At 41.3% G+C, this 17270-nt stretch overlaps 1 protein-coding gene across 1 annotated transcript in view; it reads right to left on the bottom strand.

Moving 5' to 3' along the window:
• Positions 1 to 3119: 3119 nt before the first annotated feature.
• LOC113029368 (cadherin-10-like) overlaps positions 3120 to 17270 on the bottom strand; it is a 71515-nt gene continuing 57364 nt past the window's right edge. The window contains exons 8-12 of the mRNA XM_026180204.2: positions 10772 to 10908; positions 10073 to 10194; positions 7770 to 7887; positions 7412 to 7663; positions 3120 to 5089 (exon numbers count right to left, since the gene is read on the bottom strand). Coding sequence (XP_026035989.1) covers positions 4587 to 5089; positions 7412 to 7663; positions 7770 to 7887; positions 10073 to 10194; positions 10772 to 10908 — 1132 coding nt within the window. The 3' untranslated portion in view covers positions 3120 to 4586. The remainder of the gene's footprint in view (positions 5090 to 7411; positions 7664 to 7769; positions 7888 to 10072; positions 10195 to 10771; positions 10909 to 17270) is intronic.

The following is a 17270-nucleotide window of genomic DNA, read 5'->3' as shown; positions in this document are numbered from 1 at the left end:
CTGATGGGATATTGTATTCACCCCGCCGGGCAGTCAGCGTTGACCCCCAACATTATGAAGACGATTGCACGATTTAAAATCGGTACCATAGGTGAATCTTCAAATCTCACAAGAGGGCAAGTTTTCAGAAGTTTTCCAAGTCTCTCTCATTTTGCAGTTAAATCACCATCCTGTAGTAACTTCAGCACTATTTGTGGAGGAGTTTCTTGTTCAGACTCATGAGTCGTCTGGTTAGACTCTGAAAGCAATTAATGTCAGTTTGTATGTAGACAACAGATTTGCAACAAATAGGAAAAGATTTGTGATTTTCACTGATTTGTCTGAGTTAATCTCTGTATTGTCACAAGCAGATTGCATGTAATTAATGACTTGAACCCATTTAATCGCAAACTGATAGCAGACTGACTTTCGTCTCATTGGTGTTTTATCGATTTCCCCATACACCAAAGTTGCTTTGAGGAGAACAGCTTACTGACAAGTGAAGTGACCTTGTTAAAGGCAACAAGATCGCGTGTATCTGTAGCATTAGTGTAATCGCTCTAGCTTTTTTCTTACTTGAGTGTATTACAGTTGTTCCTGCCTTCGCTATCGGGAGAAAGAGGACATCAGCATCACCATCTACAGTAGCTGCCTCGGGTTAAAAAAATGCCTCACGTTGCACCTTGAGACACACAAATCTGTGAAATATTCTGGAAGAAAACCTCATAAAGAGAAACGAGTGGTTGATTTTAAAGATATTTAATTGTGTCATATAAATATTCAGTACAAAATATCACGGTTTACAAAGCAGATTGATGGATGGCCAATGATGCAGGGCCCCTTACAAGTACCACGACCTCTCAAATTGTTTCTACATTGACAGAACTGCTCAATCACATTGTCACCAACATAATATAGCATAGTAGAGTTGAGCCCCGAGAGCGACCATGTCTACACATCAACAACCACAGATCTATTTTATCTGGAGAAAGAGGACATCAGTGTCACCATCTAGTTGCCTCAGCTTTAAGGGGAAAAAAAAATGATGTGGCAGCATGGTTTGTTTGGACGTGTAATGTTTTCGACGACTTTAACTGAGCCCGGAGCCAACGCTTGTAGACAATTACACTCGCCGTAGGAAAACACAAGTACGGCTTCGTGATGGCGATATGCTGACATCCTGTATGAAGACCGAAAACTCTGACGACTGAAGGGGAAAAAATGGTTTTGGTGAGTGCTGCTGTCATGTTGACTTTCATTTGAGACCTCGCATTGCACCTTGAGGTGGAAAAGCAGTTTTCTTATAGTGAAGGGTCTTTAAACCCATTAAATGCTTATCATAGCAACATTACCACAGTCTGAAATGGCCACTTACACAACAGGAGCTCCAGCAACAAGCTAATAAACAAAACAAGGCAGCCAAGAAATAGAAAAGAGAACTCGTGTATATGATATAAAGAATTTTCCAACCACTGTGCAATCAGCTGGCTCGTGATAGAGGGGGAAAAAGTAGCACTATGGCAATTATGCCATTGTGTTTTGTTATTACCGTTTCAAATGTCTGATAAATGTCAGCCTCTTCACTGGTTGGCCTTTTGCTAAAGTGAGGGCAGAGCTTGTTTTAGCTGGCCTTTTTTTTTTTTTTCCTGTTGATATCATTGTGCCCTCCTGGTTTAGACATTTTTCTCTGTTTCACAGCTGTGTGTTTGTAGTTAGGCAGCTCTTAAAGTAATTTCCCAATTTTGCTGTGGTAGAGATCATTTTCACAAGTTTCCTCCTACTTTTGAAAAATTAAACCTTTGTGATCTTGCTGCAGGATAATGTTTTGACCTTCTCTCTGAGCCGAGGACACACCTCTGGGCTTAAGAACCTAATTCCACACCACTCAAAGGTCAGGTGCCCCTTGATAAGCATGTTTATGGAAAGGGCTGTTAGTCCCACAGGAAATCAGTTGGGTAAAGCCTGAACATTTGAACCAGCTTCATGTTCAGCACTACATACAGTACACGTAGTGAAGGGCAAAGGAAGAGACTAAAATAATGGAAGGGTTTTTTTAAAGGAAAATACTGGTGTTCTTTGCTTTTTGGCACATTTCTATTACTGTACTGCTATGTTACATTATTATACATTCTACAGTGCAGGACGGAGCCCTTCTCAGGACACAAAATCTTAGCTAAATAGTGTTTAAGGTAGGTAGTGTGACACATTTATCACTCTTTTGCAAAAGAGTGACCGCCCTATTTTTTTAAGGGCTCTGGACGTATATTTCCCATTCATCTTCTTCAATGATCTTTCATAAAATTAATACACGATAAAAAGTTTTAAGCCTTGAACCTAGCCAGTCAGCCAGTAAAGTGTACCATGAACATAAAAACATTTGATTTGGAGAAAAAAAGAATTATAATAAATAAAAATAGGGGGAAAGATCACTACAAAAATTATCAAATTTAATTGTTTTTGTTAATACAGTGTTGTATAATAACATTTTTGAATATATTGGTTGCTTGTGTTTTGTGTGTGTAGTAAAGTAAAGCCTACTTATCGATAAAGTGTTTTATCCTGACTGCCATCACCTCTTTACAATTGTTAGCAACACTTAACGGGAAAAAAGTTATTGTCTGGCTAAAATCAAAAGTGACATTTAAATAGTTACTAAAAGTCTCAGTAAAGAGTAGAGCTAGCAACTGTTTGTTAATAGAGCAAAAAATGCTATTAGCTAAACAGAATGGATGAACAGCTAGCTAAAATTATAAATACAGCAGTGCTGAATTTTTTTTTGTTTGGTCTGTTAACAGTACAAAACAACTGATAGCACAACATAATAGCAATACAGAAAACAGTAGCTAGTTGAAACTATGGACAAAGCACAGTGGGCTTTTTTTGGTTGAAGTGTAGTTAGTAGCCATGTTGTCAGCTAGCACTATGAATTAACATAGTAGCAAGGTGAAAGACTGGAAAACCATCAAGTGTTAGCTAACGGTACAAAGAAAGTTGTTAGCTTAAAGGATAGTTGGCTGACATTAGGTATTAATATAATGCATTTTTCGCTTAAGTACAGTTAACAGTTAAATTATTAGCTAACAACAGTTAGCAAAAAGACAGAAGACTGGGGATATGTCAAATGAAAAAGGATGAAAACCACTGATTTAGCCTTTTATTTTTCCTTAGTGAGAAGAGAATGAAGTCTGTGGAAGCATTTTGCTGTTTTCTTTTTGTGTGTCTGTGTTTATTTTGCGGGGTTTTTTTTTTTTTTGCTCTTTTTCTTTAAATTTAAGGCAACTTTCTTGATTCGTTTCATGAGCTATGACGCTTTGCATGAAGATGTAAAGCTTCACATTAATGCAGACTTATTTCTTTAGGCTCCAGTCAATATGTCCCTATTGTTTTTGCTGCTTACATTGATTCAAGTGCTACCTTTCCTTTCACTCTCTCTTGAACAGATAAAATGAGCCATTTAAGGGAAGAAAATAAAATTGCATAATGAATTTTAATGGTAACTGTCCACAAGATGTTTAACCTAATCTAATTTAATGCTGTAATTTCAGGCTCGGTGGCATCCTCTCAGCATCTTCCAACTCTGTGTTTCTGAAGTGAAGTGAGCAAAAAGGTCCAACAAGACCAGTATTTTCCCCCTAACTGAGCCCGATACATGTTAGACTTGTGGATTTTCATTGCAGCATAGAAAATAACACTATTCTGTGCACTTCATATTTCACCCTGCACAGAGAAAAAAAAGACTGCTGACAACATTCAGCTCAATAAGGAAATATTTGGTATTTCAGCCCACCTCACAGCAAATGCTTTAAGCCGTGTGGTGATGAAAATCAAATACTGTAAAAATGATAAACCAGTGTGTTTGCAGGTGTTTGTAGTAGCAGTCCTTTACCACCGCTTTATATAACCATTAAAGAACAACCACCACTTTTCAACACCTGCCACAACTAACTCAAAATTTGATGTTGTATATCTCCCCCACCTTGTGTGGAACCATATTTTTCATTTTCTTGTGGCTCAAACTCAAACTGTGGCTAAGTGTTTATAGTGAGGCAGCCATTGCTGAAAGAGGGGATTGTTTGGAAGATAGAAATCCCTAGAAAAACAAAACAACTGTACAGCGTATTGTATCATATTACCGTACATACACAAGCTAAGATAGAACTCACAATATGCAGCATGTTTTTGTCCCAGAAACACTGAAAAATACATAGGCATATCTGTTGGTTTACAAAACTGCTTGTTGAAGTGTCCGTCACAGGCAGCTTTGGAGAAAAAAGAAACAAAAAAATATCGGTATAGATATATTTGGGCCTCATGTACACCCCATATACACACACAAAAACCAAAAAGTCTTGACACAAAGTCTGTTTTAACTGTGCCCTCGCAAAAACGCAACTAACACTGACTGGACACACAAAGCCTACGTCTGGTCACCGGAGGGGACAACTGAACGGTGATCGAAGGCGGTGAAAGAGCACTCGGACAGATGGCGCTCGTTTCTCCGTCCTTTCGACATTTCACTCGCCACACGTGCACCAGAACCCTCCGGATGTTTTCAACATGTGTTTGGGATTTTTGTTTTTTCTCCTTGTCTGTGTGCCAGGTTCTCGTTAGGAATCCCTGTCGCTGTCGTCGCCCCCGTACAGGTCCGCTAGTTTCTTAAACCGGGGTCCCCACTCGCTCAGGTAGTTGTAGTCCTGGTCACTCTCAGTGGTCACTGACTCGAGCGAGCTGAGGGACTCCGCTACAGAGCCGTTCCCCTCGTAGGCGTAGGTGGCCAGGGAATCGTAAGGCGGCGCCGTCGGGTCGCTGTCGTTGTCCTGGAGCCTCTGGTTGATGAAGTCTCTCACGTCCCCGTTATTGTCCCGAGTTGGGGGCAGCACAGGCCGTCGGATCGGAGGGTAGAAGGCCTCGGGGACGATGTCTCTCCTCTGTTTGCTCTCCTCGATGGCCTCCGGGTTGCGCAGTGTGCCGATATCAAAGGCCTGGGTGTCCTCCTCTCCGCCCCCTTCGTCATTGTAGCTGACGACGTTGTCCCTGACATCCTCTTTGGAGATGATCAGAGGCTCCTTCTTCCTCTGCCTCCTCAGGGCAGCAAACAGCACCACGATCACTGTGTGGAGAACAAAAACAAAGAGAACAAATATGAGAGTTTGGTGACTTTTGCTGTTGTTTCTGTGCTCTCTCTCTCCTTGTTCTGAAGGCCAGTGACTGTCCTGGGGGAATTGTTGATGTTGTGTGAGTGTGCACTGATGTTCAGGGACTTTGTCTGACTTTGTAAAGCAGGCACTGTTACCACAAGGATGCATTATGCATCTCTCGCTCCTCAGGGCCGCTGCTGCTTAAGAACATAAAGGAACCCCCTTTAAGAACATAGCAGAATACATTACGCGCTAAAAATGCAACCTCTGTACCATTAAGAAACATTATGACATTCAAGGGATGGTGTGAGGGTTACTTTTATTCTTTAAGTATTCAATTGGTGTTAAACAACTCAGGGTTGTTTAAGCGTTATTTTTGAAAGAAGTTCAAATTTCAGCAAGTTGAGACAGTCTCCTTGTCATTTTTTATCATTAATTATGATATTTTTATATCTTTTATGTTTTCCTTGGATTTGTCTTACGTTCCTGGTGACATACGCTCTAACCATAAGGTCTTATAAAAGATAGCTACTGTGACAACCCCTATATTTTTGTGACGATCTTCTTTTGAAACTGCAAATGAGCGTTTTCACTATTGCTTTCTTGTTGTTTTAAAATTGGATATCATGAGCAAGGATCAGACTGTGAAGCTGCACCCTTATTGGCTAACAACTTGTGACAGACAAGCCCATACCCTGTAAAATCCTCCTTTTTGAAACATGGAATGACCAAAGTTTAAAAAATTTAGTCAATGTTGTATTCGTGCAACCTGAAATGAGTGACTAGCTCATAAACTCATCAGTGACGTGTTCACGGAGTTTGAGGCAGTGGGACAATTGTAATAGACTTCTCTAGGACTGGAAAGGTTTTTTGCAACCACAGGTAAAACTCGTTGGTGGCCATTTAAAAAGAATGCATGTTTAAAGCATGATGGCTTTGCTTTTTGGACCTGGAAGCTACATCCATCTTTTATACTGTGTATGACTATATCAGACTACAATAAAGTTCTAGCTGTGCACAAAAACAGCAAAGCAATGCAGCCAAGAACAGCAAGACCTTCAATATATCCTGTCTTTTTATTCTTGCTTTCACTATCTGCAGGCTTTCATCCGGGTCATCCAGAAAGTTACAAACAGGTCGAAACATCTTGGTCAAGTAATAAAACTGTCCTTTATGTGTTGGAACTTCAATTCTTTGGATTAAAATTAACAGGAATTCTTTGCCTTCGCAAATAAAGACAGAGGCGATCTGCTAGATGTTGCAAGATGAAAGATACTCCAGGTTCCAATTCACAAAAATAGCCTCAAGGTAAACATTACAATATTAAAAAGAAAACCCCAAGAGTCGGACAATGAAAAGATTTTGGCAAAGGTGGGGAGGATGAACTCCCTTCAACAGGAAGTGACCAGGTTGTAGAACCAAGCTCTCAGAGGCCACAGCCATCTGTTGTACCATGACTTGTTTGGGCTATGGGGTAAGTACAAATATCCTGTTGTCTGAAACACTATGGCCCCAAGGTCTGCTGCTCCTACATCATCAGCTCTTTCTCAGGCAACAGGCCCTTGAGGGTGGACAGTTTGGTAGTCGTGCATGAACAGCTACATTGTATTATCTGTACAAATCTAATGACAGCATCCACACACTTTTTATGCTGACGTGTCCTGACTCAGATGTTAATACTAACGCTGTTCACTGTGAAAACTGAAATGTATTTTTTCTTAAATGTATGTTTTCATGTTTTTCAAAGCACGCCGAAACCCCTAAGAAAGGATCCAAGTTTTTCTTTTTTTACTTTAAGTCATATTATTTTATGAAACTCAATATTAATGCCCAGTAAAAAATGAATTTCCAGTAAACCCACGATATTGTATGAGAGGCATTAATACTATAGCTGAGGTTTTTATACTTACTGAGTTAAGATTGAGTTAAGACTGAGAAGTAAAGGTGCTTCAAGGTATGGCAGCAATAATTACTTGGCTTTTGAAACCTTCACCAGGCTGTAGTTTTAAATAAAAACGCTCCTATCTCACCATCCTAATGCAATGAAGAAAAGCATCCTGTTCAAGTCAGTCGAGATGCTGTAGATCTTCGCTGCTTCGCGGTTAAAATCAAATTAAGGTGACAGCTGCGGTCACTGGCAGAATTATCCGCCCACAGGAAGTGATGAATCAAATTAAGCAGTGAAATACGAAACCGACTGTTTAACACCTCCTATGGATTGCTTTGCTGGAGAAGCTCTGTAGTGAAAAGCCCCAAAAAGATTTATGCAAGAAAGAACGTAAGGCTGTACTCACTGAGCAGGATGATGACACAAAGCAAAATGGCCACCAGGGCGCCGGTGCTGAGCCCCGCCCTCGCTGTGAGCGCCTCTGCGTTGCACGCCTTCATGTTGCCCTTGCGGTCGCAGGTGCAGACTCTGATGGTCAGCGTGTTGGTGCTGCTTTGCATTGGGAACTCTCCATCAGAAATGACCACCGGCACATGGTGGACGCTCTTTTGCAGGGTGCTGTAGCTGTTTCTCCTTGTGAGGATTGACGCTGTGTTGTCTGATGAGGGAAAATCTGGTTATTTACTGTAAAACGTCAACCAATCAATGACACATACAGCACATTAACAACAGGTAATGAATGTAGGGCACACGCAGTGTCTTACTTTTGTTGTCATGGACAGAGAAGTTTGCCTTTCCAGCAGCTTCCTGAGCAAGATTGAAGAAGAACCGGTGTCCTCCGAGCGGGGCATCAGGATCTGTGGCGCCCACGGTTTGTATCACCTGAAGTGAGAAGCACACAGGTGAGTGACAGGGCAACCCAACCCCAGCCGTGAACATTTAACCACAGCTAAACTGCTGTTTGTGCGGGTGCTAGTGTTTTAGCTAGCTAATGGGTTAGCAGAGCTATGAAGAGGAAGTGGAAGCTGAGCAAGAACACAGCTGTTAAATTTCAAACAAAGAATAAAACAACCAACAAATCTAATTCATACATGCTTTTGTGATGCTGTCTCTCTAGCTGTAATGCGTCTAATTAAAGATAACTCCACTTCATGCTCGTTAGCATCTGGTAGTTGCATGTTAACATCGGCTGCTGTGATGAATAACCGAGCTGTTTATTAAGATTAAAGGGATGGTTTGTTCTCCTGGGAATTCGTAAAGACAAATAGTTAAGGGCGCGCAAACAAGGAATAAACCTCAAGAGGTTTTCAGATGGTAAACGTGTGCAAGGATATCATCAGCAAAGTGTCACATTGAATTAAGCTACCTAGCAGGATACAAAGTAGTTTAAAGCGGCCTCATCTGTATCTGATGCAACATGAAGGCACCAGGCTGATTCTGCATAAAGGATCATTTTGTTCCCCTTGAAACACAGTATGAGTTTAATATAGTGATGCTGTATTTACTTAATGGCACAGTTCACCTCAAATTCAAAAATAGGTGTTTATCCTCTGGCTTAGAGTGGCTTGTATTCAAGTAGATCATTTTACTGTAAATTGCTCAGTTTTGGAGAGATGAATTGTGAGGATCCCTGCCTTGTCCTATCCTAAGTAATAACTGGGTTCTTTCTAGTGAACGACACCTGAAAATATAATTACTATGCACAAGGAAGAGTGGCTCTACACTCATGAAGATATATATTTTTCTTAAGATAAGCTAAGTACAGAGAACTAAGGGGGCAAGCAGCAGCCAAGTGCTGATTAACAGGACCATGATCACAGGAAATCCACAACAGAACTGATGGAAAAAACAAAGCAAAGTAAAAACAAGAATCAAGTTGCTGCAATGACCCAAAACCCTGATTGCAATGCTGTGGCCAGACCTTTGGAGAGTTGTGCATAAATGAACACCTGCAAACCCCATAACAACTGTACGGGGGGGGGTGACGGCTCCTTTGATTGGCAGGTGTCTCAACACAGTCAGCTGTAGCCAGACAGAAGCTTCTAGGCTTCTTCATATTCTTTCGGCTGCTCCCTTTAGGGGTTGTCAAGGCGACTCATCTACCTCCATCTCACTCTGTCCTTAGCATAGACAGCAGCACAGTTTCCCCGGGCACCCTGCTGGTCAACAGCACCGGTGGCAGTCGTCGTTAAGCCAGGTGTCGGCCAATCATGTGAAAATCTTATTGATGATCCACATTTGATTTGGCAAAGATTTTACACCAGATTCTCCTCCTGATGCAACCCTCGCCGTTTATCTGGGTTTAGGACTGGCACTAGGAGACGTGCTGCGACAAGAAATGTAACAGCCACATCACTCGTGCTTAAAAGAAACTATGAAGCACACAAAAAACCCCAAAACTGACATCCTCTGATTACACACATTACAAAATCAGTTGTTTTTTTCATATGCTGGCTCTAATTTGACATTGAGGAGCCCTGATGTAGAAGGACAAATCGCACAATACTCCAGGGCCAGAGGAAAAACATCTACATTATCACAGGCTAACGCTGTGAATAGACTTTTTATCTGTAAAGACTACAAAGAAGTCTTGCAAACTGCAGCTTGGACCACATTTTGTTAGTAAAACGGCGTTATTCGGACTTTACTAGTGATCCTAAAACTGAAGACTCACTATCCACATTTATCTCTGAGGTATCACAGACTTGGGTTTTTCAACCGAAGAAGAGCTGCAAATCCGAACCCAGCTGTGGGAGTCTTACATTAAAAGGTCTACAATGCAGCTCTGTCTTTTCAGAACCTCTAGACATCTCTTTTCACTGTGGATCTGTTCTCGACTTCTTTAATCTATTTTGAGGAAGAAAACTTCTCTTTATCAACCTGAGATGTGAAAGTCTGGTCCCCAGAAGCGGTCCCACTATCTAGTAGCTTAAAACACACGTGACAGATTTATAAATTCTCTCTGAGGCCCGCTAATTACATGCTGTGCTGGGAGCGGGTGCATAATCCTAAACTGGGAAGTCGAGATGAAACCATGACTACGGCTTTATGTTGGGTAATAACCAACCTGATTAGCCTTAGCGTTCTCACACACAAACGTCTCATAATTGGTGGCGAATGTTGGAGCGTTGTCGTTGACGTCCAGGACTCTGACGTATACAGGTACCCGGCTGATCTGTCGCGGGTTGGCTGGGAAACACAAAGGTGGACACAGTGAATTTACATGAGTAATTATTAAATTTCATTAACAGCAGCTCTGCTTTAGTTTCCAAGCAAACTCATTACAGTATTGTGCATATAAATAAATAATAGCTGGTTAAAAACATAAATCAGATGCTCCAAGTTTTGCTGATTTCTTTGTTTCCACAGTTATATTTATGCGCAGACTCTGCACAAAGTTCTAGTTTTCACTGACAAAATAAAGTAATAATAGGTAAAATAAGGTCTTTGGATGTGGAAATTATTAGGATCTTTTTTTTTTTTAAGACAACTGGCAAAGATGAAGGGAAATAGCAGTTTGCGGCAGCATTGAATTAACAGCAGCAGATTAGAAAACAAAGACGCTTGCTGATTTTTAGATTTTAAATTAGTGGGAAAACAGATAAATGGGCACCCATGCTATTTTTAGAGAATGTAAACTATGGGCTGGGGAAACAAACAGCAGCTACCAGCCAATACTTGGGTCCCAAAAATCCAATTTGGCTGACAAAATTGGAGGAAGTACGTGAACCGAAATGTCTCTTTCTGGTCCGGCTGCTGCACTTACTGAACTCGGTGGCGATGACGGTGATGTTGTGCCAAGCGTTTTCCTCTCTGTCCAGCTCCCTGAGGATGAACACTGACCCGTTGCCTGCATGGATGTTGAACACTCTGTCCATGTCTGTGCGCCGATCAATAGTGTACCTGCACAAAACACACAGACAACGATTGGCGTGTAAACTTGTGCACTCATGCTGAGTGGAAATGTGTTGTTTTCCCAGGGCGACAGACACAGGGTACAGTCACATTGACAGAGCGTCTCAGGTGTGTCTTGGTCGAATTGACATTCTGTGTGGTGGACACAGTGAAGAAGAAAAGTCTACTTTGCTGAAAGGAACACAATTATCTTTATATATATATATATTTTATATGCACAAATAAGAAAAATATGAGTTAATTTGAATTTACAAAGCTTTTCTCTATTCATTTGTATGGTATCTGAAAAAAGCATCAAAAAGCAAGACTCTTACTGATTTAATTTTGGCTGCTCTCTGGATCACTTCCAGGACTGCATCTACTTTTAAAATCACTTCCTGAAAGACTTCACCATCTGCAAATTAGGCTAAATGTCCTCCACTGTATCAGGACAGTGAGTCTTTTACTTTAATTTTCTTTTTGTGGAAGAGGATAAAGTTGTAGTGATCCAAATCTGGGAAATGCCAAGTAAAGACTGTGTTGGTGAGGCCAAAGAAAATGGGCGCACACAGTAGCACAGCATAAGCTACATTTAGATTCTTCTTCTACAGACACACCGGGGCCAGAGTAGCATAGTTAGTCTGACCCTGGAGAACAAATCCGTGGCATAAAAACGAGGGACGGTCATGACTCTTGAATATTTTAATAGCACTTAAGTCATTAAAAAGAAAAAATACAGCATGTCTGTTTTTGCCATAAAATATACACCGCCCGGCTAAAAAAGATTCACCAGTTGGTCACGGTGTAAGTAATAGCTTTCCATTGAAGTCAGCTGAATGTACTGAATGCTATCAGATGTTTTATTTCTTTCCCGGTGGCACCGGGACATTCCGAGATGACAATGCCAGGAATCACTGGGTTCAAACTGTGAAAGAGCAGTGCAGTCATTTCCAGCACAATCTGTGGAATGTGCCACAGTACGCGGGGAGATCTTGGCCAAAAATTATTAGAAATCTGACTGGAAATAAATGTTGTGACATTGGATAAGCTTGCCAATGCCACGGTGAACGGTGCCATCATCAAAGCTAAAGGCGGTCCATGAAAATTTTAGAGTGTATTTTTATTTTTTTTACTTTTTTAAGGGGAGGGGGGATGCTGTGTAGACGGCAAATCTCTGTTAGCGTGGATCACCCCGTGCGTGGGGCTGCACGGCGCTAGCTAATCGCGCTAACGCGTGGACGCCATGCAGCCCCACGCAAGGGGCGACCCACGCTAACTCGCTAACAGAGATTTGCAGCGTTAATGCGGTTATGGAGTTGACATCATTTTACCGAGATTAACGCTGACAGCACCAATGTAAAATAAGCTACTTCCTGCAGAAAATGGTAGTGGGCAACTATCAGGTAATGGGGCCAGTAAAGTAAAGGAGTAGCAAGCAGCCATCCAAAAAGACTCATTCTCCTGGTGAGATGAACCATCTTTGTTGGATCAGTTTGGCACACGTTTGCTGACTCTGGTATCACAAACATGCACGTGCAAGAAGTCACAAAGGGAGTGACCTACAAATGGTAGTCGCACTAGGAGCAGCCCAGACGTGCACAAAAAGGAAACTTGAAGGCAAGGTGGCCCACGTTTACATCGGGTATGTTTTTATTGTTATTAGGCCTAGAACTGTCTGACTACACCTTGAAACATCTGCTGCAACTAAAACACCACAGAGGAGCAAGCAGTGGGTGTAATTGAGCTGTATTCACAGAGAAATCAGTGGGAGACGTGGAGCCTGAGAAAAACCTGAGCACATACTGTAAAAGTAAACCCATCTGCTGGACCAGATACATCCAGCAGGAGTTTAATAAAATGATCTATTTTTGGTTATTTGGGGGGAACTGAACCTGTGACATATAATAATAAACTGTCTTGTCTGGCACTAGCAGTCTTGAATAGTCTGCCCTGTGTTGATACACACATTAGAGCCAACAGGTTATCCAGTTGTGTTGTTTTTCTCTGCCTCCCAGACTACTCTGTGATGCATCAGTGTGATTAATGGAGTAGCAGGCATCAGGAGGGCCGGCGTAAGAGGAAGGAGACCCCCGAGGGGAGACTATGAACCGCGGCTCTCAATGCATCGCCGCATCCCTCTCCTCCCTCCACCGATCTTCCCCCTCCCCATGGGTGTCACCCCTACCTCCTCAGCCCCTCCCTGCTGCTGCTGCTGCTGCTGCTGCTTCCTCCGCACAAACATTTTGGTGTCTTTATCTAAACACTCCCACCTATTTTTCTACCACCTCGCAGGCCCGACAGTAACTCTAACCTTGTTAGATGTGCGTCAGCCGTGAGCTTTACTAATTGCTTTTCTAATATTCCCAATAATTCAGCTGCCTGGGTCTAACCCTTCCCTTGATTAATGGCGCAGAGATAACGGCGCTCCTCGTCCTGACCGGACAACCAAAGTGCTGCTCTCAGCAGGCACACAGCTGGCTGGTTGGAAGGCCAGGCAGAAGGACGAGGAGGGTTACAGAAATGTTAGTGATCAGGGGGTTGGGACCTACATTATTGCTTCTTTCCTCCCTTCTGAAGAGACCAACCGACTTGACACAGTATTTTGAGAATGTTTTCTTCAACACGAGGTCAAAAAATCTGTATCAAAATGATCTTTGTTTCGAAATCATTTCAGTTGTTATATTTTGGAGAGGTTAGCTATCCTTAGTATCGAGCACCAGCTCGGCTACATGTCCATGCAAAGCAGTGCTAATGGTAACTGAAATGCTGTTATATGGCACCTAAAAGACTAAAAAAATGACTCACTCTTTAACCATATTTAGCCCAGATGAACATCAGGGTTCACATTCACATTTAGATGTTCAAATAGCCACTTTTCACAGCACTCGATGGTCTTTGAGGGCTTCTCATCCAAGCTGGCCAATATAGACGGCTAATAAAAAAGTGTTCGAAAGCTCCACTATGGCAAATCTGAACCCCGGTTAAATGAAATGTTCTCTAATAACCTTGAATATTGTTCGTGCTTTAAAGGTCTGAACATCACTAAAGAGATCCCATCACAGTGGGATGGACAGCCACCAGCTACATACATACTGGCTCTACAGCAGTTCTTCAATAATAAAGCAGATTAGAAATGCTCCATATAAACACCCACATCAGATTAAACACGCTGGCTTCAGAGGAGTGAAATAAACATTTTCATGAGCCCATCTTTATTGCACGTCATCTATCTTAACATACACTCACTGGCCATTTTACTATTATACACCTTGTTAGTACTAAGTTGGATTGCCTTTTGCCTTCAGAGCTGCCTTAATTCTGAAAATATTCCTTAGGAATTTTGGTCATATTGACATGACAGCCTCATATCATATCAAGCCCACTTGAGTACAGTGAACTCAACAATACTCAGGTAGGCTGCACTGTTTAAACAATGCTCAGCTGGTTCTAAGAGGTGCAAGAAAATATCTCCCACAAGCATGGATCCACACAATCATGTTGTTTACGCTAAATTCTGACCCTATAGAAATGTTGCAGTAGAAATCAAGACTCAAGAAATCAATATTAAAATTTCCTATGGCCCAATTTTAGTGAGCCCCTGCAAACTGTAGCCTCAGTTTCCTGTTCTTAGCAGTGTTGTCTTCTGCTGCTGCAGCACACCTGCTACCAGGTTCAATGTGTTTTGCATTCAGAAATGTTTTGCTATCTTTGGTTATAATGGTGATTATTTTCACTTTCCTATAAACTCAAAGCAGTTTGACCTGATCCTCTGACTTCTGGTATCAACAATCCATTTTCTCCCAGTGGACTGCTGCTCACTGGATATATTCTCTTTTTTGGAACATTCTCTAAACCCTAGAGATGCTCAAGTAGGAAAATCTCAGCAGATCAGCATTTTCTGACACATTCAGACCACCCTGTCTGGCACCAACAACCATGCCACATTCAAAGTCACTTTCTTCTCCATTCTGGTGCTCAGCTTTAGCTTCAGCAGGTCATCTTGACCATGTCTATATGCCTAAATGAGTTTCTGCCAGATGAGTAGTCAAGTATACCCCCCAAAAATGGCTGATGAGTGTATATGTAAGTACTCTGCTCCAGAAATGTCAGCATCCAAGCAACTCTCCTTCTGTAGAGAATCTGGTTTTTAATAAAAGCTCTTAACACGGACAGTACAGCACTGAAAACACGATACCTCTCCACATTCACAGAGCCAGTGACACGCTTGCCAAAGAGGCATTCAGTGAGGGAAATGCATGACATGTTCATCACATCTTATTCGTATTTGTTCAGGCCAAAGTATTCCGTTTAAAAGCATGTAAGCTGCAGACTGCAGTAAATCAAATCTCATGTAAAGAGCTGACCTGAAATCTTCATTCAGAAGGAAAAATGTAGGATGAAACATGCATGTGTCTGCATGAGTCTATATACTGCACTTATGGCTTACTTAAGGACTTGTGTATGCATCCCTGCCACACACGTGCACGTGTCCGCAAGTCGCAGCGAGCTAATAAAGATAACCGTCTCAGTGACTTCCTCATGCCAGGCAGCCCCCGGGCTTCCCAACCCTCCTCCCTCCCCCTCCTCCCCCTCTGCACGGCTTTAAATGCCACAGGGTAGCTACCTCCTTGATGATGGGCGATAAAAGAGAATGATATCATATTTGACACCTGCAATAAAGTGGTGGAACTTCAACCTTGAGAGCCAACTCCCTTAGTACATCATAAAAATGAAAAAGTCTGAAGCGGAGTCGAGGCGCAGCCTCACACCCCACTGCCATTATTCCCATTTAATACAACGCTCGCATAATTTTGTATCTCCATGAGCTAAGTTGTGTAAGCGAACTTTTGGCACTTTTCATTATTTCGCTGCATTTTGTATGTGTAGCAGAACAAAGTGTCTCCCTGCGCAGGCCTCATTATTTTAGCGCTGTTTATGTTAATGGTGAAGAAAACAAGAGCACAAAGATCCATTTACAACCTTCAGAACATTAAACAACATCTCGCATTAAAGATGAATAATTCACTTAATGGGAGCTCCAAATATTGACTCTGTATAGAAATCGGTTAGTGAGATATTATATGCTTAACTCAAGGTGCACACGGTGGTTTTTACTTGAGTTTTGTCTTGTTTTCTTATTGTGTGAAGCTGCTTAAAGAGCGACAAGCTCAGCCTTGAGTTTAGACTATGCTATCAAAGCATGTGAGCCTCTGTAGTCAGATTTTTATAGTGGATTTTACACTGGATGTTGACAGTGACTGATGGTTTATAATGTAAGTGGGCGAGAACAGGTCAATATCACAGTAAATGTATGTTTATTCAAACCACAAACTGAAGCTGTGATCTAACCATTGGGGTATACAACTTTGTTAAATGAGTTGTGTTTATTGATTTTTCAAACAGTCTTAAAGATAATTGGGACCTGAAAATCCAATCTAAGGGCATAAGACTTCTTTTTTCTTGTTTTGCTAACATTTAGTCATTGTATATGAGATAAAACAGAATCCAAATTTTTACTTCTTTCAGCAGCAGTTATGCTCATTTAGAGCCCACGCATGCTGTAGTTTCAGTCTTTTGGATGCATTAACTTTGATTCATGTTTGCACAAACAGAAATTAAATTTTATGCACTTCATTTATTAACTTATTAATTTCACTTCAGGTTTATTTATACAACACCAAATCACAATAGTTCTCCTCAAGGTGCTTCACACTGTAAGGTAAAGACTCTACAGTATTCAGGCAAAAACCCCAAGAATCAGTTAAAGTGGGGAGGAAAAACTCCCTTGTAACAGGAAGAAACTTGGCTCAGGAAAAGCTTTTTGACACATTTTCAATCATTTAGCATTGCTAAAATAAAAGACTTTGATCACATCTCCTAAAATGACATACAAACCCATATAAAATATTAGAAACACATAATGTTTACACACATTTGGATATGACATCTGCTCGATCGAGAGCTAGGGAGAGCTGGGTGGCTTGCTGGTTATCCAAAAATTGTTTTTAACTTTTCCTTAATGTTCTTCTTGTTTATTAATTAAATTATTTAGATGGGTTAGTTATTGTACCTTTTGTTTAGTTATATATTTTAAAGTATGTTTTGCCTTTACAATCTGTAATTAAATCATCTAAATGACTTGTAAAGCCAACACAATCCCCAAACCAAATCTTAAAAGCTAATTTTGTCAGTTCTCCAACTCCCAGTAGTTGTGCTGTTAACTAAGACTGATGAGTGGTCCTCAACTTGCTCAGATGTTACTGAAACCTCCAGCAAAAGCAATTAAGTGGTGCTTGAATGAGCTATCATGCTCAGCCTTTTCATTGGCTTTTGAATAGAAATCAATAGCTGCCTTGAAGTGCGTTCGGAAA

Source organism: Astatotilapia calliptera, chromosome 9 (assembly GCF_964374335.1).
Source record: "Astatotilapia calliptera chromosome 9, fAstCal68.1, whole genome shotgun sequence".
Taxonomy (NCBI): Eukaryota; Metazoa; Chordata; class Actinopteri; order Cichliformes; family Cichlidae; genus Astatotilapia; species Astatotilapia calliptera.
The sequence above is the reverse complement of the archived record's forward strand: the minus strand, read 5'-3'. Positions and strand labels throughout refer to the sequence as shown.